Here is a 19,591-nt window from a genome sequence, read left to right on the forward strand (position 1 = left end):
ATGGATTTCTTTTTTAAATGGTTGTCTTTCAAGAGCCATTTAAAATACACATTTCTTCTTCTTAACTTACAGGAACACAAACTGAACAAAGGCTGTACGGAACTGGGCCCAACTTTCTTTTGTAAAGAAGTAAACAGCAAAACGGTTTTTATAATCTTAGTGAAAATATTTCTTTCTCTAGTGAAGAAATTATAAATTTATACACAGCACACTTCTACTACTTTTACAACATTATTATTAACTACTCTTAATAGACTCATGAAATATCAGCTATGCATTCTTTCAATTTATTACACCACAATCAAATGTATTATTTTGTGCAATCAATATTAACAAAGATCATGTGCATTGAGGTGTGCTCACTGTTTTGTAGACTGAATGTAGCACATAAAGCTTGTCTTTAATCAATAGAGATCCCAGAGCAGCTAATTATTTTATAAATTATTAAGTATTCTTTTCATTTTTTTTGCATCATACTAATACCTAGGGAACTTAGGGTTGGACCAGGACTCCAGCTGTTCTGTTTCCAATATCTGCTCACAATAAAGTGAGTAATTCCAAAAGACATGGTGTCTTTTGACTTTCTTTTATAACCAATCCAAATTGGTTTGGATAAAGACCACATGGGTGAGGTCAATAATGCAGCATGGACTGAAAAGTGGCTATCAGACAGGATCCCAAAACCCACAGTGAGGGTCAGGCTGATAGGAACAGATTAGGGGTAACACGGACAAGACTATCTGTGAATTGAAGCTCCAGCAATGTATGTGGTATAAAACCAGATACTTGGAAAAGGAGCTTTGTCACACAGCAGTGAGTGCAAGCAAAAACAGTTCTAGGACTCAAATGTTCTTAAAATTAGTCTTGGAGATTATATCCTAACTTCTTACCTAGGAAACGGACAGCTGCCAGACTACAGGGTCTTGATCTATGAAGTGTAAATATCCCTTCCAGGCTTTGGGCTAGAAGCTTCAGCTTGCAGCTAATAGAATGGAAGAGCCATAACCATCCTCTCCAAAGAGAAATTGAACAAGAAGACATTTTGGTTGTAACACCTACAAGTGTTAACCTTGAGGAGGAAGAGGTGACAGTGGCCACAGACCCACTACAAAAGGAATTCTGCATCTTTATACATGATTATTGCAGCAGTTGCCTCAAAAGTTAAGTTCCAATGTCTTGGAGTTGCAGAATGTTAAGGATCCCTAGGTCTGGTTAGAAGGGACTAAGGCTTTTCACGGGTCTGAACCTCGATACTGAGGAGTGCCTGAAACTTAATCCCATGATGAATGGTCTTCACAAAGTTAGCTGGTTCTGGTCCACATCAAAACTGGCATTAAACAGCAGTCTCAATAAAAGATCAGAGAAACATAAGCCAAATTAGGCTATCACCCCTGCAGATTGTGTTTGGGGTGCATTCCTGGGCTCTGGGGGAGGCTTCTAATGCCACTAATTTCTTTCCTTTTCACATGCACAGAGATAAAGATGGCCAGTTATCAGAGAGTGAAGCAATAACACCAAGTGTGTCCTGAAGACTAATGGAACTCTGTAGGCATCACCGTGAAATAACATGAGATAAAATTATACTCAATATGACAAAACCACGATATATATTGAGAAGGCATAGGTTTCCCCTAATTAATTCCATTCTGAATAACTTTCCACTTTTTCCATAGTTTTTTTTCTTTTTTTTCCTTTTTTGGGGGGGTGGGGAGGAAGGTTTTCATTCTGAAAGAGATCAGCTAGGTGAAAAATTTTTGGCTGAACAGATAAACCTCCACAAAGCTGCAATTGACTGAAAAAGGGATATAAAAGTGGATGTGTCATGCAGTTCTATGACTAGGAACCATTGCATCCCCTGTGTCCCTTATGAATGAGCATGAATCATTCCTCACTTGCTTACAATGAAAATATAGCTTTAGAGGATTGAAATGCTAATTTCAAGAAAGTAAAGATTTACTGAACTAAACAAAGTCACTTTGCTCTTTAAAATGGCCCATGGTATTCTCACTTTGGACTTGTCATGCTTTTCTCCCAATATGCTTCTAAACTCCTCTTTTACAGCTTAATAGAATACAAGATAATTTCATTTTTAAAAGTCAGAGTACAACAGTAGGATTTAAGATACTAAGTATGTTACTTACATAGAAATTCTAAAATTTGAAAAACTTTTTTTGATGAAGTTTAGCCAAAAAACTTAGCGACCTCCAAGATTCAACTATTTTACTTCAACTGACCTGCATGTAAAGCCTGAAAATAACATCTTGGCAAACAATTTGAGAACATATTCTGAAGCCATGGATAGTATTTCTGGATGAATAAGTAGGAGCATTCCTAAGAGCCATTTAAATATGAACAAAAAGGATCACATGGATTTTATTGGTTTATGGGAAGACATAAATAAAATATAAATGAAAATTTACTGTATGCAAGGTAGGATCAACATGTGAGCTGCAGCAGATAATCCTCATGAGTATAGATTCTCCAGGCAGAGAATGAGAAACCCATGATACCCGCACATGCTACACCAACACATTAGAAACTGTGGATGTATGAAACCAGTGAAGCTTTCAATTTACCTAATGTGGGTCAACTGAAACCAGAATTATGCACTCTCTTCTCTTAAAACAAGAAGGACACCAGGGATTTTTGTCTGGGCTTTTAAAAAATTTTTATTTTATAAATCGGTACCTTTATAAACATACAAATAAACCAAATATATTATATTTGTATCTGAAATATAATTTCAAGTTTTTACACTAAAGATTATTTTGAGTTTAGAGCTGCGTTTAGGAAACATTTGAACTCCAGACGCTCTAATTACAAAAACATATCAGCTTGGTTTCCCTATCTTATTCTGCAAAGAATACTATCAAATCTAAAATCGGATCCCTTGAAGAAAAGCAAAGTAAACAAAAAAGCCCCCTCAGGATAGAATAGCAAACTAATTTTTAAGGAGTCAGAAACATCTTTATTTGGCCAAGATTCAAAGTTACAAATCTTTATTTCTTTTAATTGGGGGAACATCCAATGAAATGTTGACTGTCATTTGACACCGGCATTTTAAACACACAGATATACTTCACCAGAGAAATTTGAAGTGCAGGGATCAAAGTCTTTTTACTGGGTAGCTCTTATGGGAACAAAATGTTTTTTTGAACTTTAGACATGGGCTATCTTCACATTAAAATATAGATCAGTAACTGAAAGACCAGGGAATCCAAACTAGATGCGTTGAAAAATATTAGTGAAATTAAACAATATCGAGCTTAAAATCAAATCTACCAAATTCTAAGGATTCATCACAATTGTTCCCTGCTCCTGAACATAGTTTTGTATGCCAACATCTCTCAACCATTTCTCTTTCTGTGGAAGTACCCTTGTAACCAGTCACACAAGAGAATAAGTCTTCACTGATAATAGTTCCAACTAAGCTCTGGAAATGCATATTTTACAAGTTTGTTCTGAATCTAGAATTGATGTGGTTAAAAAATAGATTCAAAAAAATCAAAACCACCAGAAAAAAATCACTTTAGAAGTTAAATAAGTGACGACCCTCTACAAAAATCAGCATTATAATTTTTGTAACTTTGACAACTTGGAGTCAGTATTCTTACAGTTTCATCAACATAAAACAAAACTGACTTCACAAAGTTACTCCAATGTGGAACTATTTCAGATAAGAGGTAGGAGCCTCTCAATACACTTTCCCATATTGGCCTACAGAGCTGGTAAAAAAAAAAAAATAATGACAACATTCCAAACCTTTCTGGCAGGATTCAAAAAGAACCCAGAAAAGCAGAATAGTAAACACACAAGTTAGTAACATTTGCCACTATTACCATCTTCTGAATTACAAGGAACATTAGTGGTGGGCACTGTAGCACAGTTTAAAAGTTACAACAACAGGCTTCAAACAGAGGACTGAGAGATCCCCTACAAATAATAAAATCATTATTAGTAATTTAGCTGATGTCCAGGTATCTTCCAAAATGTTCTGAAAACGGCCTTAGGAAGTCAAGACAAGTTGGTGAAAATCACTTGATATCACAGAATCAAGAATGTTCCTAGATGGATGGGACCCCCAGGGAACATCAAGTTTAACTCTTAAGCAAAAGGCTCATACTGGATTGAACCCATAACCTTGGGGTTATCAGCACCATGCTCTCACCAACTGAAATAATCTCACAATAAACAACTGACCTCATCTCTGCATACAACAGAGCTTTACAAGCGAATAAATAACCTGACAGGTGTTAGAAATCCAGTTACAAGAAAAATGGATTCAGTTTTCCAGTTGTTCCTTCATATTTAACAGGCAGCACAAATCAGTTGAGTGGAAATCTGCCCAAACTGAGGTGGCTTTTTTGCATTTTTGTCCTATTCCCCCTATTCTTTGGGATCAGCAATTGGCTGGACTTCCTTCCTCACACTGACACCTATGTAATGAACCAGTTTTTGGTGCCAGGCACATCTCTGTAAGACAAAAACAGCTCCAACACTTCCCTCTCCCCAGGGCTGAACATAGACACAAACCCACTTCCTCAGCCCAGAAATAATCCTGTTATGCTCTGAAGGATCAGTGTAGACTGAGAAAAAAATGGAGGAATCGCTTTCCCCTCAAATGCTGTCCATCATTAATAACATGTGCCTGCAAACCATCCTCCAGTACACAAAACCTGAGATCCTATTTGGTGCTTGCTAGACCATAAGAGCATCTCAGGTGAAATCCAAGAAGTTACACTGGTCTGTCAGCAGCACTGGGGAGAGGCATATAGTGTCCATAAAAATATTTTAGTGGTAAGATCCATTTTGAACTAATTTTTCTGAATTATCCTCCATTCCTGTTTCTCTGCAGCTGTCCTTGTGTCCCATTTTCTAGGCAGTTTCTAGACTCTGTGTGTAAAGATCACTAGTTGCAACAAGCTCCATTAGAAAATACTTATAACTGATAAATCACCCACTTGACTATCTTCCTCTCAGTGACCTTTCAGCAGGCAGTTAATGAAGTTAGCAGCAGTGATACTTATAGAGTACTCATTGCCAATACATTGCTCACAGCAATTCTGCTAAGCAGAGATGACAGGGAAGGAGTGGCGAGCACTTCTCTGTTTTGTTCTGAATAATGGTGGTTTTTTTCTAAAGCACATTTTAATGAAGAAAAAAATAGTTTTGCTTCAGTGCTTGTGAGTTCCCATCCTTTGCTGACTTCCTCCTTTTCCCATTCAAACACAGACTGCTTCTAGTCTGGCTGCATCAGCAAGCTGGCTGAGGCAAGACTGCAAGGCTCCCTTTCTGGCAGGGGCCTGGGATGGATGCTCCAGGGAGCCTGGGGAGGGCCCTTCACCACTCCCACGGACTGACACGATTTCTCACCAACGGGAGCCTCTTTTCCATGGCCTTGTTCTTTGTCCTCTTCTGCCAAAGTGTCTGCAGCTTTGTCATATGTTACAGGCTGTTCTTCCTCTGGAGAAAACGAGTATGTGTTACAGAAAGCCACATGTAAAGATTCACAGCAGCTAAGCTAAAAGAAACGTAGTGGCAGCTTTGAGAGAACAAAGCTATGAAAGAATGCACAGAATCAGGTTCAATACCAACATATGACAAAACAACAAAAAAAACCAGGAAGAGTCGAGAACTTCCTTCAGATTTTAAGAAATTACTTGTCCTAGGCTAAATTCATGGTTTTCTCTTTTAATAGATAGCGGAGAAAGGCATGCCAAGACTGCCTGCCTGGCAAAATTAAAGTCTGCTTCATAGTCAAAGGGTCTTAGAATTATTCACTGGCATGGCATAAGAACTTTCTTTAACATGTTAAAAAAATTACCAAATTATTTACTGATCTCGTTGTCTCAGAGCATGGAATGACTTCTGCTAAAATATTCAGGAAAAAATCAGACACCTGTCATGGGAAATTTCTGCTCCAATACCTGCATTTGATAAAGCTGTAAATGAAAACAGAGTCTTCTAATGGGAAACATCAGTCTTCCTTTGCTGGATAGTAAGCTTCTACACATGTTCCCAATATTAGTGCATCTAAGTAAATGTGAGGCACATTTTCTACTGATTAATAAAGTGACTACTCAATGTATATCTAAGGACAGTACTGGCAATTTTGAAAATCTTGCAAGATGCCTGCATGTTTGTACCCTCAAACATTTGTATGTGCATATTTCAAGTGTCTGAGGCAGACTGGTTTCTCTAGTAACTTCTGCAATTACGAAGTATACATGGGGAAAAAAACCCAAGTGTTTAAGGGTATTAGTCTTTCTCCATCAGTTCTCACCATCTGAGCAATTAAGAGATCCACCTATAAGGCAGAATTCCCTAAAATTCTGAGTGGTTCAACTGGTAATTTGAGGGCCATGGAAGCCCATTCTGTGCTTCTGTGCCACCTGCTGCCTTTGGACCAGTGATGAGGGGTGCATCTCCTCTGTTCATGTCATCTTTGTTAAGGCACCAAAGACTTCCCAAGCAGTCAAACACCTTGTTTAACACAAAAAGCAGAACTGCAGTTGCACTGCCATGGGGTGGAACCTGGACTCCTCACACCTTACCAGTTATCTTGCCTGAACAAATAAGGACCATCAAAGTGTACTGTTCCATGAATATCCATTTCCCAGCAGTGTGATGGGCATAACTTCACTTGCAAAGCTTTGAAGGTCTATATTAATGCAAAGTCTGATATTATTCTATCACAAGAAGCATTTGGCTTGTTCTATGTGAAAGCACTGTTGTAGTGTAGTTTCTCATGACTAATCTGCAAAATGGAGGACTGAATGATCTCTTCACATAGATAGAAACATGGATGGGTTCTGCCAGAAAAAAATCTGGATTTCTCTGTCTCCTCTAGCAGCCACTGCTCCTGCTGGTACAAGCTGAGAAGAGATCTAATAAGGGAGGACATCCCACTCACCAGATTCTGAAGGACAGGCAGGACGAGGATCTGCTGTCTCACACTCAATTAGATCAACTGCTTTAGTCTCCAGAGAACTGTTGCCCTCCTTAAAAACCGCAAACTGCAAATACATACAATATGCACAAAATATGCAGAGCCCACATTAATAAAAAATGAATTGGTTTTCTGAAACTCAAGAGGCAAACTAAAAGGGCCACACACACCAACCACAGAACAGGGAAAAAGGTCATCCTGGATTCTGGGATGATCCTTCCCCTGCAGGTAATTAAACACTTGAGTTGATGACAGCCCCAGTCTTTCTTTGGAAAGCGCACAGTCTCAGTCTAGCTAAGAACTACCCACTCCCTTGCCTTGCAAATCAACATTTCCAATGGCAAGGACAAAGGTTCATGAAAATCAACTCTCTCCATAGTGCTGAGGACCATTTTTAAAGTATTAAAGATATCTGAAGGAATCCAAGACAGCGGAGAAACTCTGTCAAACACAGGGGAGGAAGGAAGCCTCTCTTCCTGGCTCTCAGCATCTCCTGTAGGATGCAATTCCATCATGCCACAGTGACAGTGGAAGTCAGAAGATGAGACCCTCTGGGGGAACATGCTGAAAGGACCAGGGGGAAAATAGAAAAAAAAAAACAGGGCTAGAGGAAAGCAATGTGAAGCACTATGATGAAATTGTACAGATGGAAAGATGAAAAGCCAGTAAAGGGGGAGGTTTAAAGTGCAGAGACAGGGAAGAAGAAAAAACATCTGTAAATAAGATGTTCCAACAAAAGGACTGACAGATTCAGGGGTCCAGGTGGATAACTGGTGGATTTATGTGGATAGAGTATACATGTAGCAGGTGCACCTATTTAGGCATCAGTTCATTCATGTAAAATCTGTGCTCTTACAGCTGCTAATCCACTTGTGACTGACCCCCAGCAGAGATTCAGCTACACACAGTTCTGTAAAATATATTTCACTGCACAAAGCAAAATACTTGATGGATGAGAAGTCTCAGAATAGCATCAAAATCCAGGCACACGCAGAAGTTTACCAAGTCTTACATATCAGTAGGACTAACCTGGCCTGGCTTATGGAACTCCAATATGAATGTCAAAAAATATGTAGGCATACCCTCAGCTACATGTACCCTCAGGTATATTGCACCCTTCCCTGGCAGAAAAGAAGTAAACGGAAAAGTGAATGATGCTTGGACAATTTGTAGGTATAGTTTCAGTATCTTGATCCCTAACTTTGGATGTGTGTGATGGCACAAAATCTTGTTATCCTCTACATCAGCCTAGACAGGTAAGAACAAGCAAGTCTTTGCACTGTCTCATAAGCCTCACAAATGAGCAGTGTCAGTGAGGACTACCAAATGAGTGAAATTCGTGAGCTCCTCACAATTACTGCATACACAAGATACAGTCCTGTGTTCAGATCATTAATGTTGTATAGATCAGTAGTACCCAAAAGCCTTAAAAGTTTGAGCAGCTATAGTTTTCTGTCTCTGATATAGTATAACCTTTTTTTTTTTTTTAACATAAAACTCTCCAGTAACCTACTTGAAGTGAATAGTACAAACAGACAATTTCCCAGAGCTTTTTGGCAACTCTAGATGTTCTAACCTGAGAGCATGCATGCATGAAGCCCTGGTGAACTTAAAGATCGATGGCTACATCAGCACAGAGAAAATCACATGCATGAAACCACAGTAATCCATTACTGAGTAAGCACCAGTAATTAGCAAAGGGTCAGTGATTTCCTCTTCCAAGCCATTGCAATAAATTACTCTATTAATGTATTCATGTCTCCTGGTGCATAGTGAAATGTAACACAAATGTATAATACATGTAAAAGCTTGACTTTTTGTTGGTTTTTTGTTGTTTTGGTTTGGTATTTTTGTTGTTGTTGATTCAGTCCATTGCTTAGCTGTTTATTTACCTTATATTCAGCAAAAATGTCACTGGTGACCAGCATTAACTGCAGGGTCAGCAGGAGGTGGGGACAAAGCTGATGGGCTGCAGGCCTCCTAAAGCACCGCTCCCAGGCAATGAACTATTCTCAGTCCCAACAAATGTTTCTGTTTTTCTCAGCCTCAGGTATTTTGCAAACTGTGGATTTTATTTCTGCTGTGAACAAATTACGGCATTGCCATGATTCAGCTCATTTGCTGTCGAATACCTGAAGGAAAACTGCTGATAATAAAATGTGCATAAGAGTTGCAGTTGACCAGCTAAGGAATAATATGCCATAACCAGAGTCAAGTCCATTCAGTACTACCAACATAAGTTTGACAGTGTGCTTCAGTGGCTACCCACTCACAAATCCTGCCAGACACTCTCACTAAATCATTTGGTATGTCCTTCTTAAAGTGTCAGACTGAGCACAGAAGTAGCCACAGATGCCAATTTTGTCATTAGACCACTTCAAGTTTCAACTGCAACCACCCAGCAGTGTAATGGTATTCTAATGCCAATCAGAATCAGGTCCTTAAACCAGATTTTATAGGGCTAAATACAGCTTCAAAAACGACAACAGCCACAGGCCTGTACAACCAGACTATGTCGACATTTTTACCTACACCAGTGTAAAACTGGAACTTCGTATATCCTACCAAGCTGCGTGATAAAATCCCGGTTGTTTTTCTTTACAAGGCAGCAGCTTCTAATACAAGACATTTAATTTCATCAAGCCTCAAAATAGCGTTCAACATCTCATGTAGCACACACAATACTTGGCTTCCAAGAAAGCTTTTTTACAGAGGGCATACTTTCCTGTGAAAATAACTGTGTGATATGCCATGTCATCACATTGCCATTTCCTCAATTTAGAACACAGTTCCCCAACTGTTGTGTTCAAAGCTAACAATAACACTGGCTAATGGTTGCAATACATCCAGGCAGCTGTGAACTTTGAGGGATAACAATGAGGTAAGATGAACTAGGGTTCACAGCAAAGCACTTGATGACTCTAGCAGTTATTTAATGTATTTAAGATGTGAATTATTTGATGGATAATCTCAAGTGGATCCCTAACACTCTTTGATCCTTCCTGATTCCCTCTCCACTCCACATTAACAGTTACCAGAGGCTTGTTGCCAGTAGGTGTTACGCTCTCATTGTCAGCACGGCTGCCGGTGGCTCTCATCGCTTCTGCACAGAGATTCTTCTCATACAAATTCTGACTTCTGCAACAGAAAAAAAGCTGAAGCAAGTTGTTTTGCTTTGAGAGGAACAGATGCTGCTTTTTTCACATCTTATTCTATTGGTATTCACAGAAGGACATATATTTTGTTTTCTCTCACTGTTTTGTGTCTTGCTCTCCAGTTCCACACAGTGGTTAAAACAAATAGCTTGTCAGAAAAAGAAGTCAGTAAGAAGTGTACAAATGTGTGTTCAAATGTGCCATCTGTAAAAGGGTCATTTATTAGAATGAACAACAGGCCTCATAATTTTAACTAAGTATTTTCTTACATTGTTCCATTTATAATACATTTGTCTTACAAAGACTTATTTCAGCCAATGCAATGAAGAGTGTTTGTGGGTGAACCTCAGAAATAAAAATCTGACTGTATTTTTGTACACTATTGGTAGCTACAATTATGAAAGTCACCTTTGTATTCATCTGCATCATTTATGCAAAACAACAGTTTCAGAAGTTGCTATGAAGAAAACAAACTGAAAGTCTCAAAAAGTTTGGAAATAAGATCTTCCAGGAAAAAATTCATGACCCACAGAATCTGCTTCAGGAGAAAAAGCTAAGAGTACAATCTGGAGCTGGAAAAAGTATGAATAATCAGCTCTAAGAGGCTAGTTCCATAAATTCAAAGACTGTTATTTTTTTCAGTTAAACAGCAATCACTTACAAGGCAATATTAAAAGCCCATATGAGCCCAAACAAAAAATTTCATTTTACTTCTCTTGACATCCAAATCAGTGTATCTTTATTCACTTCACATACATACATTTCTTCCCCTCTAAGCATCAGCTAACAAAGTTAATGGTATAGTTTTCAAATTCTGGAAGTGTGAGGTTATAACATCTTTTTTCTTGATCTACTTTAAAAAAAATTAGTAGATATTTATCAAAGAAAATAGAAATTTGTCTTTTATTTAGGAACTTTCCTTTTATTTCTACATAGCTTTATATGCAAACTGGGAAAGGTCACATAGCATAATTATCATGCATGGCTCTCTTCATGAAAATATAACGTAAATAAATTTTGCTTTCTGTGGCCTTGGCCAGCTGAGGTGGAGAAATTGTTGGTGTTGAATCTATGATTCATGTTTGGGTTGTTTGGGTTTTTTTGTGGAAAAGAGTTGTTTCCTTGCTTCCCAAGGAAGTTAAGAAACCTGGGATACTATACATTCAGACTGCATAAACCTAACATTAAGAATAACGCAGTGTTCTTCGGCAGACTGAGTCATTGAACAAACCAACACAATACTTCAGCACACTTTGCCTTCAGTTCCCACATTTTCAAACTGACAGGTGTAGACCTCCAGCTTCATTTCCTTCAATTAAAAGAAGATAGACATCTCCATTTTGCAGGAGAAGGAACAGGGCTATTAGAGACTTAATCGGTACATTTTGAAGTACAGTAGACTATCTGAAAAAGTGGTATAGCAATTTCAACCTAAATACTGGTTCCCAGACTCCAGTTAAATAGGGATTTTAGATCAGTGGTTTAATTTTGATCTAGTTATACTAGTAATTGCTGCAGCTCAGATTCAGTCAAGTGTGTAATTGAAAACCTGTTGTTGTGGTAAATAGTTATATTGATCAAAAGCATTTGGCAAGAAAGAAACATAAATCTAGGAGAAAATACAAAAGAGAGAGGAAGAGAAGAAATTTAATACCTTCATACCTTTAAACAAATCATATTCTGTCTATCTTTCATAAGACAACATATGAAATATATGAGAAATGTAAGAATCTCACAATTTTTTCTGTTTTTTATATATTCGCTGACCAAAATCTGAACCCCAGATTATGAGAAAAAACCAGGCTGCACAAGGCACTAATTCTAGAGCCCTATCACTAATTAATAGAAAATAAGAAACGTTGCCATTTCCCTACTTTTATGGACTAAATATGCTGAGAACCAAATTAGAATGAAAAATATTGGCTTACATAGTTAAATTCTTTTGTAGCTTGACTTTTTATGTCTAGGAGAGTCTAATTTTAAAATTGACCTAAACCATAAACAAAAATCCTACATTTAAATCAGCTGCTGAGAACAGCTGTCCGCCAAGGTCATGGCCAAAAGGCTCTAGCTTAAATGCTTAATACTTTCCAGTCTAAAGGACATCAATGACATTTAATTTCACATCAGACTGGGTTCTTAAATAGTGACCATTGGAATTCTTTTTCCACAAGAAGAATCCCAAATCTGCACAATTCATTACAGCCATGGAAAATGCCAGGCAGTACTTTTACAACAGATGTGCTTAGACTCACTTCCTTGATTTTACCCTCTCTACCACCAGGAAAACTGTTTCCATGTTCACTGCTTGAAGTATCACTTTGTAAGTTTGCCTTGGGAAGGTTAGTAGGCTGCTTTTCTCAACAGCAAAGAAATTTTCAGGAATTCTACACTGAATGGGAACCAAAAGCCAACCCATTGAATGGTTGGCAGAGAAAAGCCAACCCCTACCATGACAGTTTCAGACATCTAGAGCAGTGAAGGGAAACCCAGGAAGAAGTAAATGGCATGCTCCTGGGCTATAGTAAGGTCTGTTCTTCCCTCCAGATGTGTTTGCTCACTAACACCAGCATGAGTTCTGGGGACAAGAGACACGCCAGAACTTTCTCTATTGTTCACAGATCCAATTACTGAAAAGCAAAAGACCAGGAATTCCCATCAGCTGAGGAGCAGCTCCCATTTGGCCGTGTTTGGCAGCAGTACCTGTGGCAGTAGGCAGCCAGGAGGCCCAGCAGCAGCAGCAGGGCCAGCGTGGCGGCGCACGCGGTGATGGCCATGTTCCGCACTTTGGCGCGCCCAGCGCGCTGCTGCTCCCACCACTCCAGGTCGCTGAACTGGCAGCGCTCCCCCACGTAGCCCGTCACACAACTGCCAAGGAAACACAGCACACGCTGCAGTGGGTGGTAGGGCAGAGCCACAGACCACCACTTCAGCCACCCTGTGCATTCATTCACCATTGAGCACCACTACAGAAACATCTGGTTGAGTTTAGCAGTGGGGACGACAAAATTATTGTAAAGGAATACTGTTGAAAACTCCAGAATCCAGTATTAAAAGTATTTTTCTTTTTTTTCCCCCCTTTTTTTCTTTGTACTGTTATTTTTTTACTGCTATTGAATTGCCTATACAATTATACAGGGAGGTTGTCATTGCCAGATTCCTATGGGTAAAAAGCAGAAGAAAAAAATTTCTTAAATCCTGTAAATCCTGCTGTGTGATTAGTGTTTCCCTAGGATTTTCCATTTAACTTCTTTCAGCAGCAAGTTCCCCTTTCTTTAAAGTAGGCAGTTCAGGACTGACTCGTATTTTCAGAGTGGCTTGATTAAGAGAAGAAATTTTAATCTGAATCTTTACTTTAAAATTAGAGAGGAATGAAAGTGTTTAAAAAATCCCATGCATAATGTTTAAAAATATCTTTAAAACTTACTTTTAAAATAAGCTTCTTCTGTAGGCACTTTTTGTTTATTTGTTTGGTTTCACAATTGTAAAACCCAATAAAATATCAATGCATAAAAAACCCTTAAATCAAAATTACTAGAAAGTGAGAAATATATCAAAAAAATAACCCCAGTCTAGTTTTACTAGGCACAGCAAGACATATAAATAATAAATAGAAAAAATGAAAAGTCTAGTCAGTTCATAAGAATCCTTCAGAAATGTAGGCTCAACTCACCACAATTCTAATTTGTCTAATTTTACTCAAATCCAAGAGCTAGTCAAATGAGGAAAAAAAAAGAAGCAGGATTTGACCTGAAGCAGCTTTTACCTAATGTCATGAAAACATTATATCAGCATTCATTATTAAGTCAGGCACAAGCACTCTCATTCTGTTACAATTTAGAATGCATGTGTGCTGGAAGGCAGAAAAAAATGTTTATTTGTTAATGTTAAATTACAATGAATTTCAAACATGCTGGATGATCTACTTTCTATTGTAAGATCTTTTATTAATTAAAATATAAATCACATTTGGTATATGATTTTTGCTGGATAAAGTTTTTCCATTCCTTCCCTTTGATAATTAATACATTAGAGCCTACATGAATGAATGCTGCCATCTAGTGAGGATTCAGCAGAGGCAGAATCCAGCAATGCCCATACATGAACCCCAAGAGCAAGCATGGTCTTAAATTTGTTAACTTCTTCCACTTCCAAAACTGGAAAATACGTACATTTGAATTCTCATTATGCACTAACATTTATCAAATATGAAAAAAAAAATTAAAAGTGATCCAATTTGAAAGTTGTGCAGGTTTAGACTCTTCAATTTCGAGAGGAGAAACTTCTGAGGGGAAAATAGATAGTTTACTATGCCTCTAAAAGTTACATAAAAATTCAAAACAAGTACCAGAGATGACTATGGGTCTGTCTCCTGTAATGTCTTTGCTCAAGGGCTTTGCTGAGCTCAAGAAGTTCACAGCACAAAGAATCAACTTCGTTCCCATATATGTACATGAGACACATTCCTTTCATATTCTTACAGGTACAGAGGTCTGTAGGCAAGGGAGACCACTCATATTTCAAAATAGGAAAGCCTGAGACACAGAGAGAGATTTTCCTACCCTGGAACAGCACCCACCCCTTGTACAGGTCCTCACTTACCACCTGTGACCCTGGGGCAGGAGGCAGGCATTGGATTTGTCCCATTGTAAAGATTTTATGCTTGGTTTTGAAGAAAGATCCTGAATAAAGCTTCAAATATAATGAAGTTACACACTTAAATGCCAGCACTAAACGTTTTGAAGAAATGATTGCCCCATGGGACTAGGTTGGCACATTGACCAAGTCAAGGCTGACTTCTGGAGACATGAGATTCTCCTTGCTTTTATCAGTACCTGCATTTGGGGTACTGAGAATTAGGCTTCACAAAAATATTGACAGGGTTAAAAATATTGACAGGGGAAGTAGGTCTCAATTTTGAGGCTTCATTGCAACTCTGCCTATTTTTAAGAGGGCAATTATATCCTATGCTTTTCTGCCTTTCTGTAATGAAAGATGTTGACATCAGAAGATTGTTCCCTGGCCTCAGTGTCCTCTTCCATCCCAGTGAATGCTACACATGAACAGCAAGGTCAACAGGGAGGTGCAAGTCAGCATGACATGTACAGGCGAGAGAGCAAGCACAACTTACCTCCCATTTCCAAAGTGAAGAATCAAGTGCTCAGGGAACAAATCCAATCCTACTATTAACTGCAATGGGTGTGAATGGAGCGGCCATGCACAGAAAATCACACTGATCACTTACAGGAAAAAGGAGATTCAAAGGCTAATGAGTGACATGTGTGATGAACAGATCATTCACGGACAAACTCTTCGCTGCCTGCAGTTAACTGAGGGTAGCATTCCAAGGGTGCCATTCTTCAGCAGAGAAAATAGAAAATTCTGTACTTACTTGCAGGCATAGTCTTGTAGATCCGAAACATAATTGCACACTCCACCATGGAGGCAGTATGACTCGTAGGAAGGAGGACATCCTACAATATCACCTTGCACAGCGTTTGTAGTGTATTCATTGCTGACAGAGGCTGGGGAAACAGCAGATTCTGAAACAGAAGGTTTCACAAGGACATCTCAGACTTTTGGCCTCATTGGCAAAATAGTCTTACAAAAGAGTTCCAGAACTTCTAGGCACTAAACTAGGTAAAAATATCCAATTTCTTCAAAGTACTTGTGTGACGCTGTTGTACACCACAACGTCACAAAGACTCTGACTTCAGAAGGCTGAAAATGACTCCTTTATTCTTGGGATGTGTCTGCCTTTTTATACTATTCTACACAGACCAATTTGATTGGTGACAAGAAACAAACCTCTTCGATCACGTTGGTCAGACCAGAGGGACATCAAGAAGTCCCTCCTAGGGAAAAATGTAAACAAATTTGCCATTACAAAAACATGTCTCTTGTTTACAGAAAATTCTCTGGGAAAGTAATTTCAGAAAACCAAACATCTCAGGTGCAAACCAGGGCTACACTTGTGTTTTACCTATTTTCTTATATTGGTCTCAAATTTTTGCAAGCAGAATTTTAGATCAAATTACTAAATATGCTTGATTTTAGATTTACAGTGAAAGACCTACTCAGTGACTGACTGAGCTCTGTGTGTTTTGATGTGTAGCCCAGCTCTGAAGAAAAACTTCACCAACTGTCTAGGTGCTTACTCTGAAATTATTTTTGCAACTTATGCAAGCTTTGGCATATGGTAAATCTCTACTGTGCATAAATTACCAGAGTGAGAGGTAGAGGTGAAGGGTGACTGTATTTCACGCACTTGGATCTCAGACTCAGAAGCTTTCACAAGGAACTTGTCATTCTTATGCAGATTGTTTCTACTCTGCTGCCATCCAGTTAATTGCGTCTGTGTCTGATGGCAGATCAGATTTTTTATTGTTTCACTAGCTCAGGTACAGATAACAGTATCACTGGGGGAGCAGGAAGCCCCATGGTTCTGCCAAAGGGTTCTGCAGACAGCTCTGAATCACACATGCTGCCACCTACACACCTATTTAAACCAGCTAGTTTTAAAGGTAGCACTAATACACTAATGCACAGCATGACCACAGTGCAGACATGCCCTACAGAAAAGGAGAGTTTTCATGCCTACTTTGATGCTACAACAAATCTATAGGTCAGCTGGCAGTGTGGAATAGCAGAGACACGCCTAATCATTCTCCTACAATTATGGGGTCAGTTCTATGATTCACACCAGCTTTATTGCAACATGACCTTCAATGACATTTGGGTTTTAAAATTTCATTTGCAAGAGAACTGGCATGGCAAAGAGCCTGAATGGAAAGGGATGAGTGATTATAGTGGACCCCAGGTGTGCGTGCATTCAGCAAAGAAAATTTCATCTTGCTAAAAGAGCTTATTAGGCAAAGAACTAAACCAGTGTGTTAACATCTATAAAAACATGGGAGCAGACTGACAGATGAGAAACCTAAGAAACTTTACTTCCAAGTCATGCATCATTCAAAATCATCATTTCCCGAGTGACACCTGAAACTACTGAAAGATTAAGTGGCTGAAATGGGAGTGGGAATCCTGAAAGGTGTTCTATTTAAGAAAGTCATCATTTCCTTGTTTTTCTGAAGAAACAGCTCTGTGACAATCACACAATGTCCCCCCATCACCAGAAAGTCACTCAATCTGGAGTAAAGTTCACCCTGATCAAAAGGGCTGACACAGAGTAAAAGAATGGGTCACTCTCATTTTCAGAGGATGTTGCTACAGCATTGAGTCACTAAAAGGAGGGTCAAATAGTCACTAGTGGTGAACCCTTTAGCAGTTCCCTTCAGTAAACTGGTAATCATATTTTCTAAGGAGTTTCAGACCCCTTTTGAACAATTAGTGATTGGAACTGAAAGACAAGCTTATACTCAGGAATCAAATTGCACTTAAATAATGAGTATTTCCTGTGCTAGCCTTCTGCAGAGCAACAGAAGGCACAGGGAGTTTGAAGAATGGCACAGACTGAAATTAGCCTCAAAAAAATGTTACTTCCAAGTAGCATTTACTTCTACTGTTGGTTGTAAATGGCATTTGATAGATTGGTTGTTACATTTTGACAGTAAAAATTGACACTGAATCTTGATGTAGATATTTCCTAACTAAATGTGGATCTGTTCTCGTTAGTCCACCACAAAACAGCATCCTAAAGGCAATGATAAATGGATCCACCAGCTGGTCAAGATGTTACTATACAGGGATCCTTTAGTTTCCAGGTGTAACATTTTATCCAAAGACACAGCTCTTAATTTAGGGCCACTTCATTTTATTTGCTCATTCCGTTTACTCACTGCAACCGACGCCAGTTCCAGAAGCATGATCAGCACACGAGCAAGTGAAGTTTCCCTCTGTATTTGTACAGGTCATGTTCTCTCCACAAGTGTGGGACCCCATCTTGCACTCATCAATATCTGTCACCCAAACAGTCTGCAGTTAGAAGAATGAAATGCCTCAGAGCATCAGTTAAAAGGGCAGCAGTTGCAACACTGAGCTCCCCAGGCAGTGGGGAAAAACACCAAAGACCTCTCCCTCTGCAAATATGCCTTCATGGAAAAGCAACCAGCATACTTTCTATAGCAAGAGCATGCTGTGCTGCTGCAGAGACTCTCCACACGGAGAAGGAGGAAAAGGCTTCCCCATGAAATGTAACAAGTATGGCAGAGTTGAAGAGGAGATTTTCTTGTACCATATGTATTCTCCCAGCATTGCTAGTCATAGCTTGCAGCCTGGATCCATATGTTGGCATTCTTGCAGTAACACAGCAGAAGGATTTGGGAGTGGGAAGCTGCCCACTCCTGTACCACCCACCTAGTTCAGCCTAACAAAGAGTTTAGGTGGAAGAAAAGTGTCTAGAAACCTACAGGTTTATTCCGTTTGTGTAAACACTTTGGTGAGTGAGGCTTTGAATGACTGTGAAGAGGCTCCCTGACTACAAGAGTTTCCAGGCTCAGAGCCCATGCTAGGTTCATATACACCTCTCATCCCCAATCTGCTGCACATCCTCCTCCTGCCTCCACACCTTCTCTGCAAAGCCCACGGCAGCAGCTCCTGCCAGACTGGCCACCTGCACACTGCTAAGTGCCTCCTCTTAAAGGAAAGCCTTTGGTTCACATAGCAGAGTCTGGGAGCTTCTGATTCATCTTGAACTCTCAGCAGAATCCATGTGCTGGATCTACTTTGAGGAATCACAGATCTGCTAGCCCAATTTTTGTGAAATGATTGCTTAAACTTCTGGGAGTTTTTCTACAGTAAAATTAACAGGATCTGGCTCAAAACTGTATAGAAAATTCAGAGCACTTTAAAAAGGAAAAAAAAAAAAGTGGACAGAGAACACAACTGCTGCAGCAATTTTCAACAAATGTGATTCCACCAACACAGCAAGAACTCCTTGTGTGTTATCACTGGACATACCATCACATTCCTGGGCACTGTGCATGCATGCAGGCACTTACAACTGAAGCACAAAATCACTTACTGGTTTCTGGTTTTCATAGTGCATTTCAAGTCATCGAACACAAAATTAGTTTTAGTTATGTTTACATCTTAGTAATACTGCATCTTTTATAAAATACTGAGAATCCATTTTCTGGACTAAAAGACTTCAGGAAGATAATAGACTGTTTTTCAATAACAGTGGAAGGTATTGCATCCTGAACAACTATACCACAGTATAGTGGTAAGTAAGACAGTAAGAGCCCAGGGCTCCTTGAGGACTTGCCTTCTAGGTCGTCCTGGGTCAGCAACAGGACCTTGTCACTTCTGTGTGCACTTCCATCTGCACTTCCAAACACCCTCAAAGACATGAGCTCTGTCTCTGACACCTGCAGGCAAAAGGCTTTCTCGATTCTTCTGCTTCTCATACTTTCCCACTCTATGCATAATAATGATATTGTTCTTAATTTTTCAGTCATCCTAATCAGTGTTGAAGAACTGAGTCCAGTAAAGATTATGTAAGAATTGGTTCAAACTTAATGGGCTTTGA

The 19,591-nt window shown here is 39.1% G+C and overlaps 1 protein-coding gene across 1 annotated transcript in view; it reads right to left on the reverse strand.

Moving 5' to 3' along the window:
* Positions 1-2,736: 2,736 nt before the first annotated feature.
* EGF (epidermal growth factor) overlaps positions 2,737-19,591 on the reverse strand; it is a 56,653-nt gene continuing 39,798 nt past the window's right edge. The window contains exons 20-25 of the mRNA XM_083860774.1: positions 17,901-18,020; positions 15,497-15,647; positions 12,808-12,972; positions 9,985-10,087; positions 6,914-7,016; positions 2,737-5,463 (exon numbers count right to left, since the gene is read on the reverse strand). Coding sequence (XP_083716900.1) covers positions 5,240-5,463; positions 6,914-7,016; positions 9,985-10,087; positions 12,808-12,972; positions 15,497-15,647; positions 17,901-18,020 — 866 coding nt within the window. The 3' untranslated portion in view covers positions 2,737-5,239. The remainder of the gene's footprint in view (positions 5,464-6,913; positions 7,017-9,984; positions 10,088-12,807; positions 12,973-15,496; positions 15,648-17,900; positions 18,021-19,591) is intronic.

Source organism: Zosterops lateralis (assembly GCF_965231275.1).
Source record: "Zosterops lateralis genome assembly, chromosome: 5".
NCBI lineage: Eukaryota > Metazoa > Chordata > Aves > Passeriformes > Zosteropidae > Zosterops > Zosterops lateralis.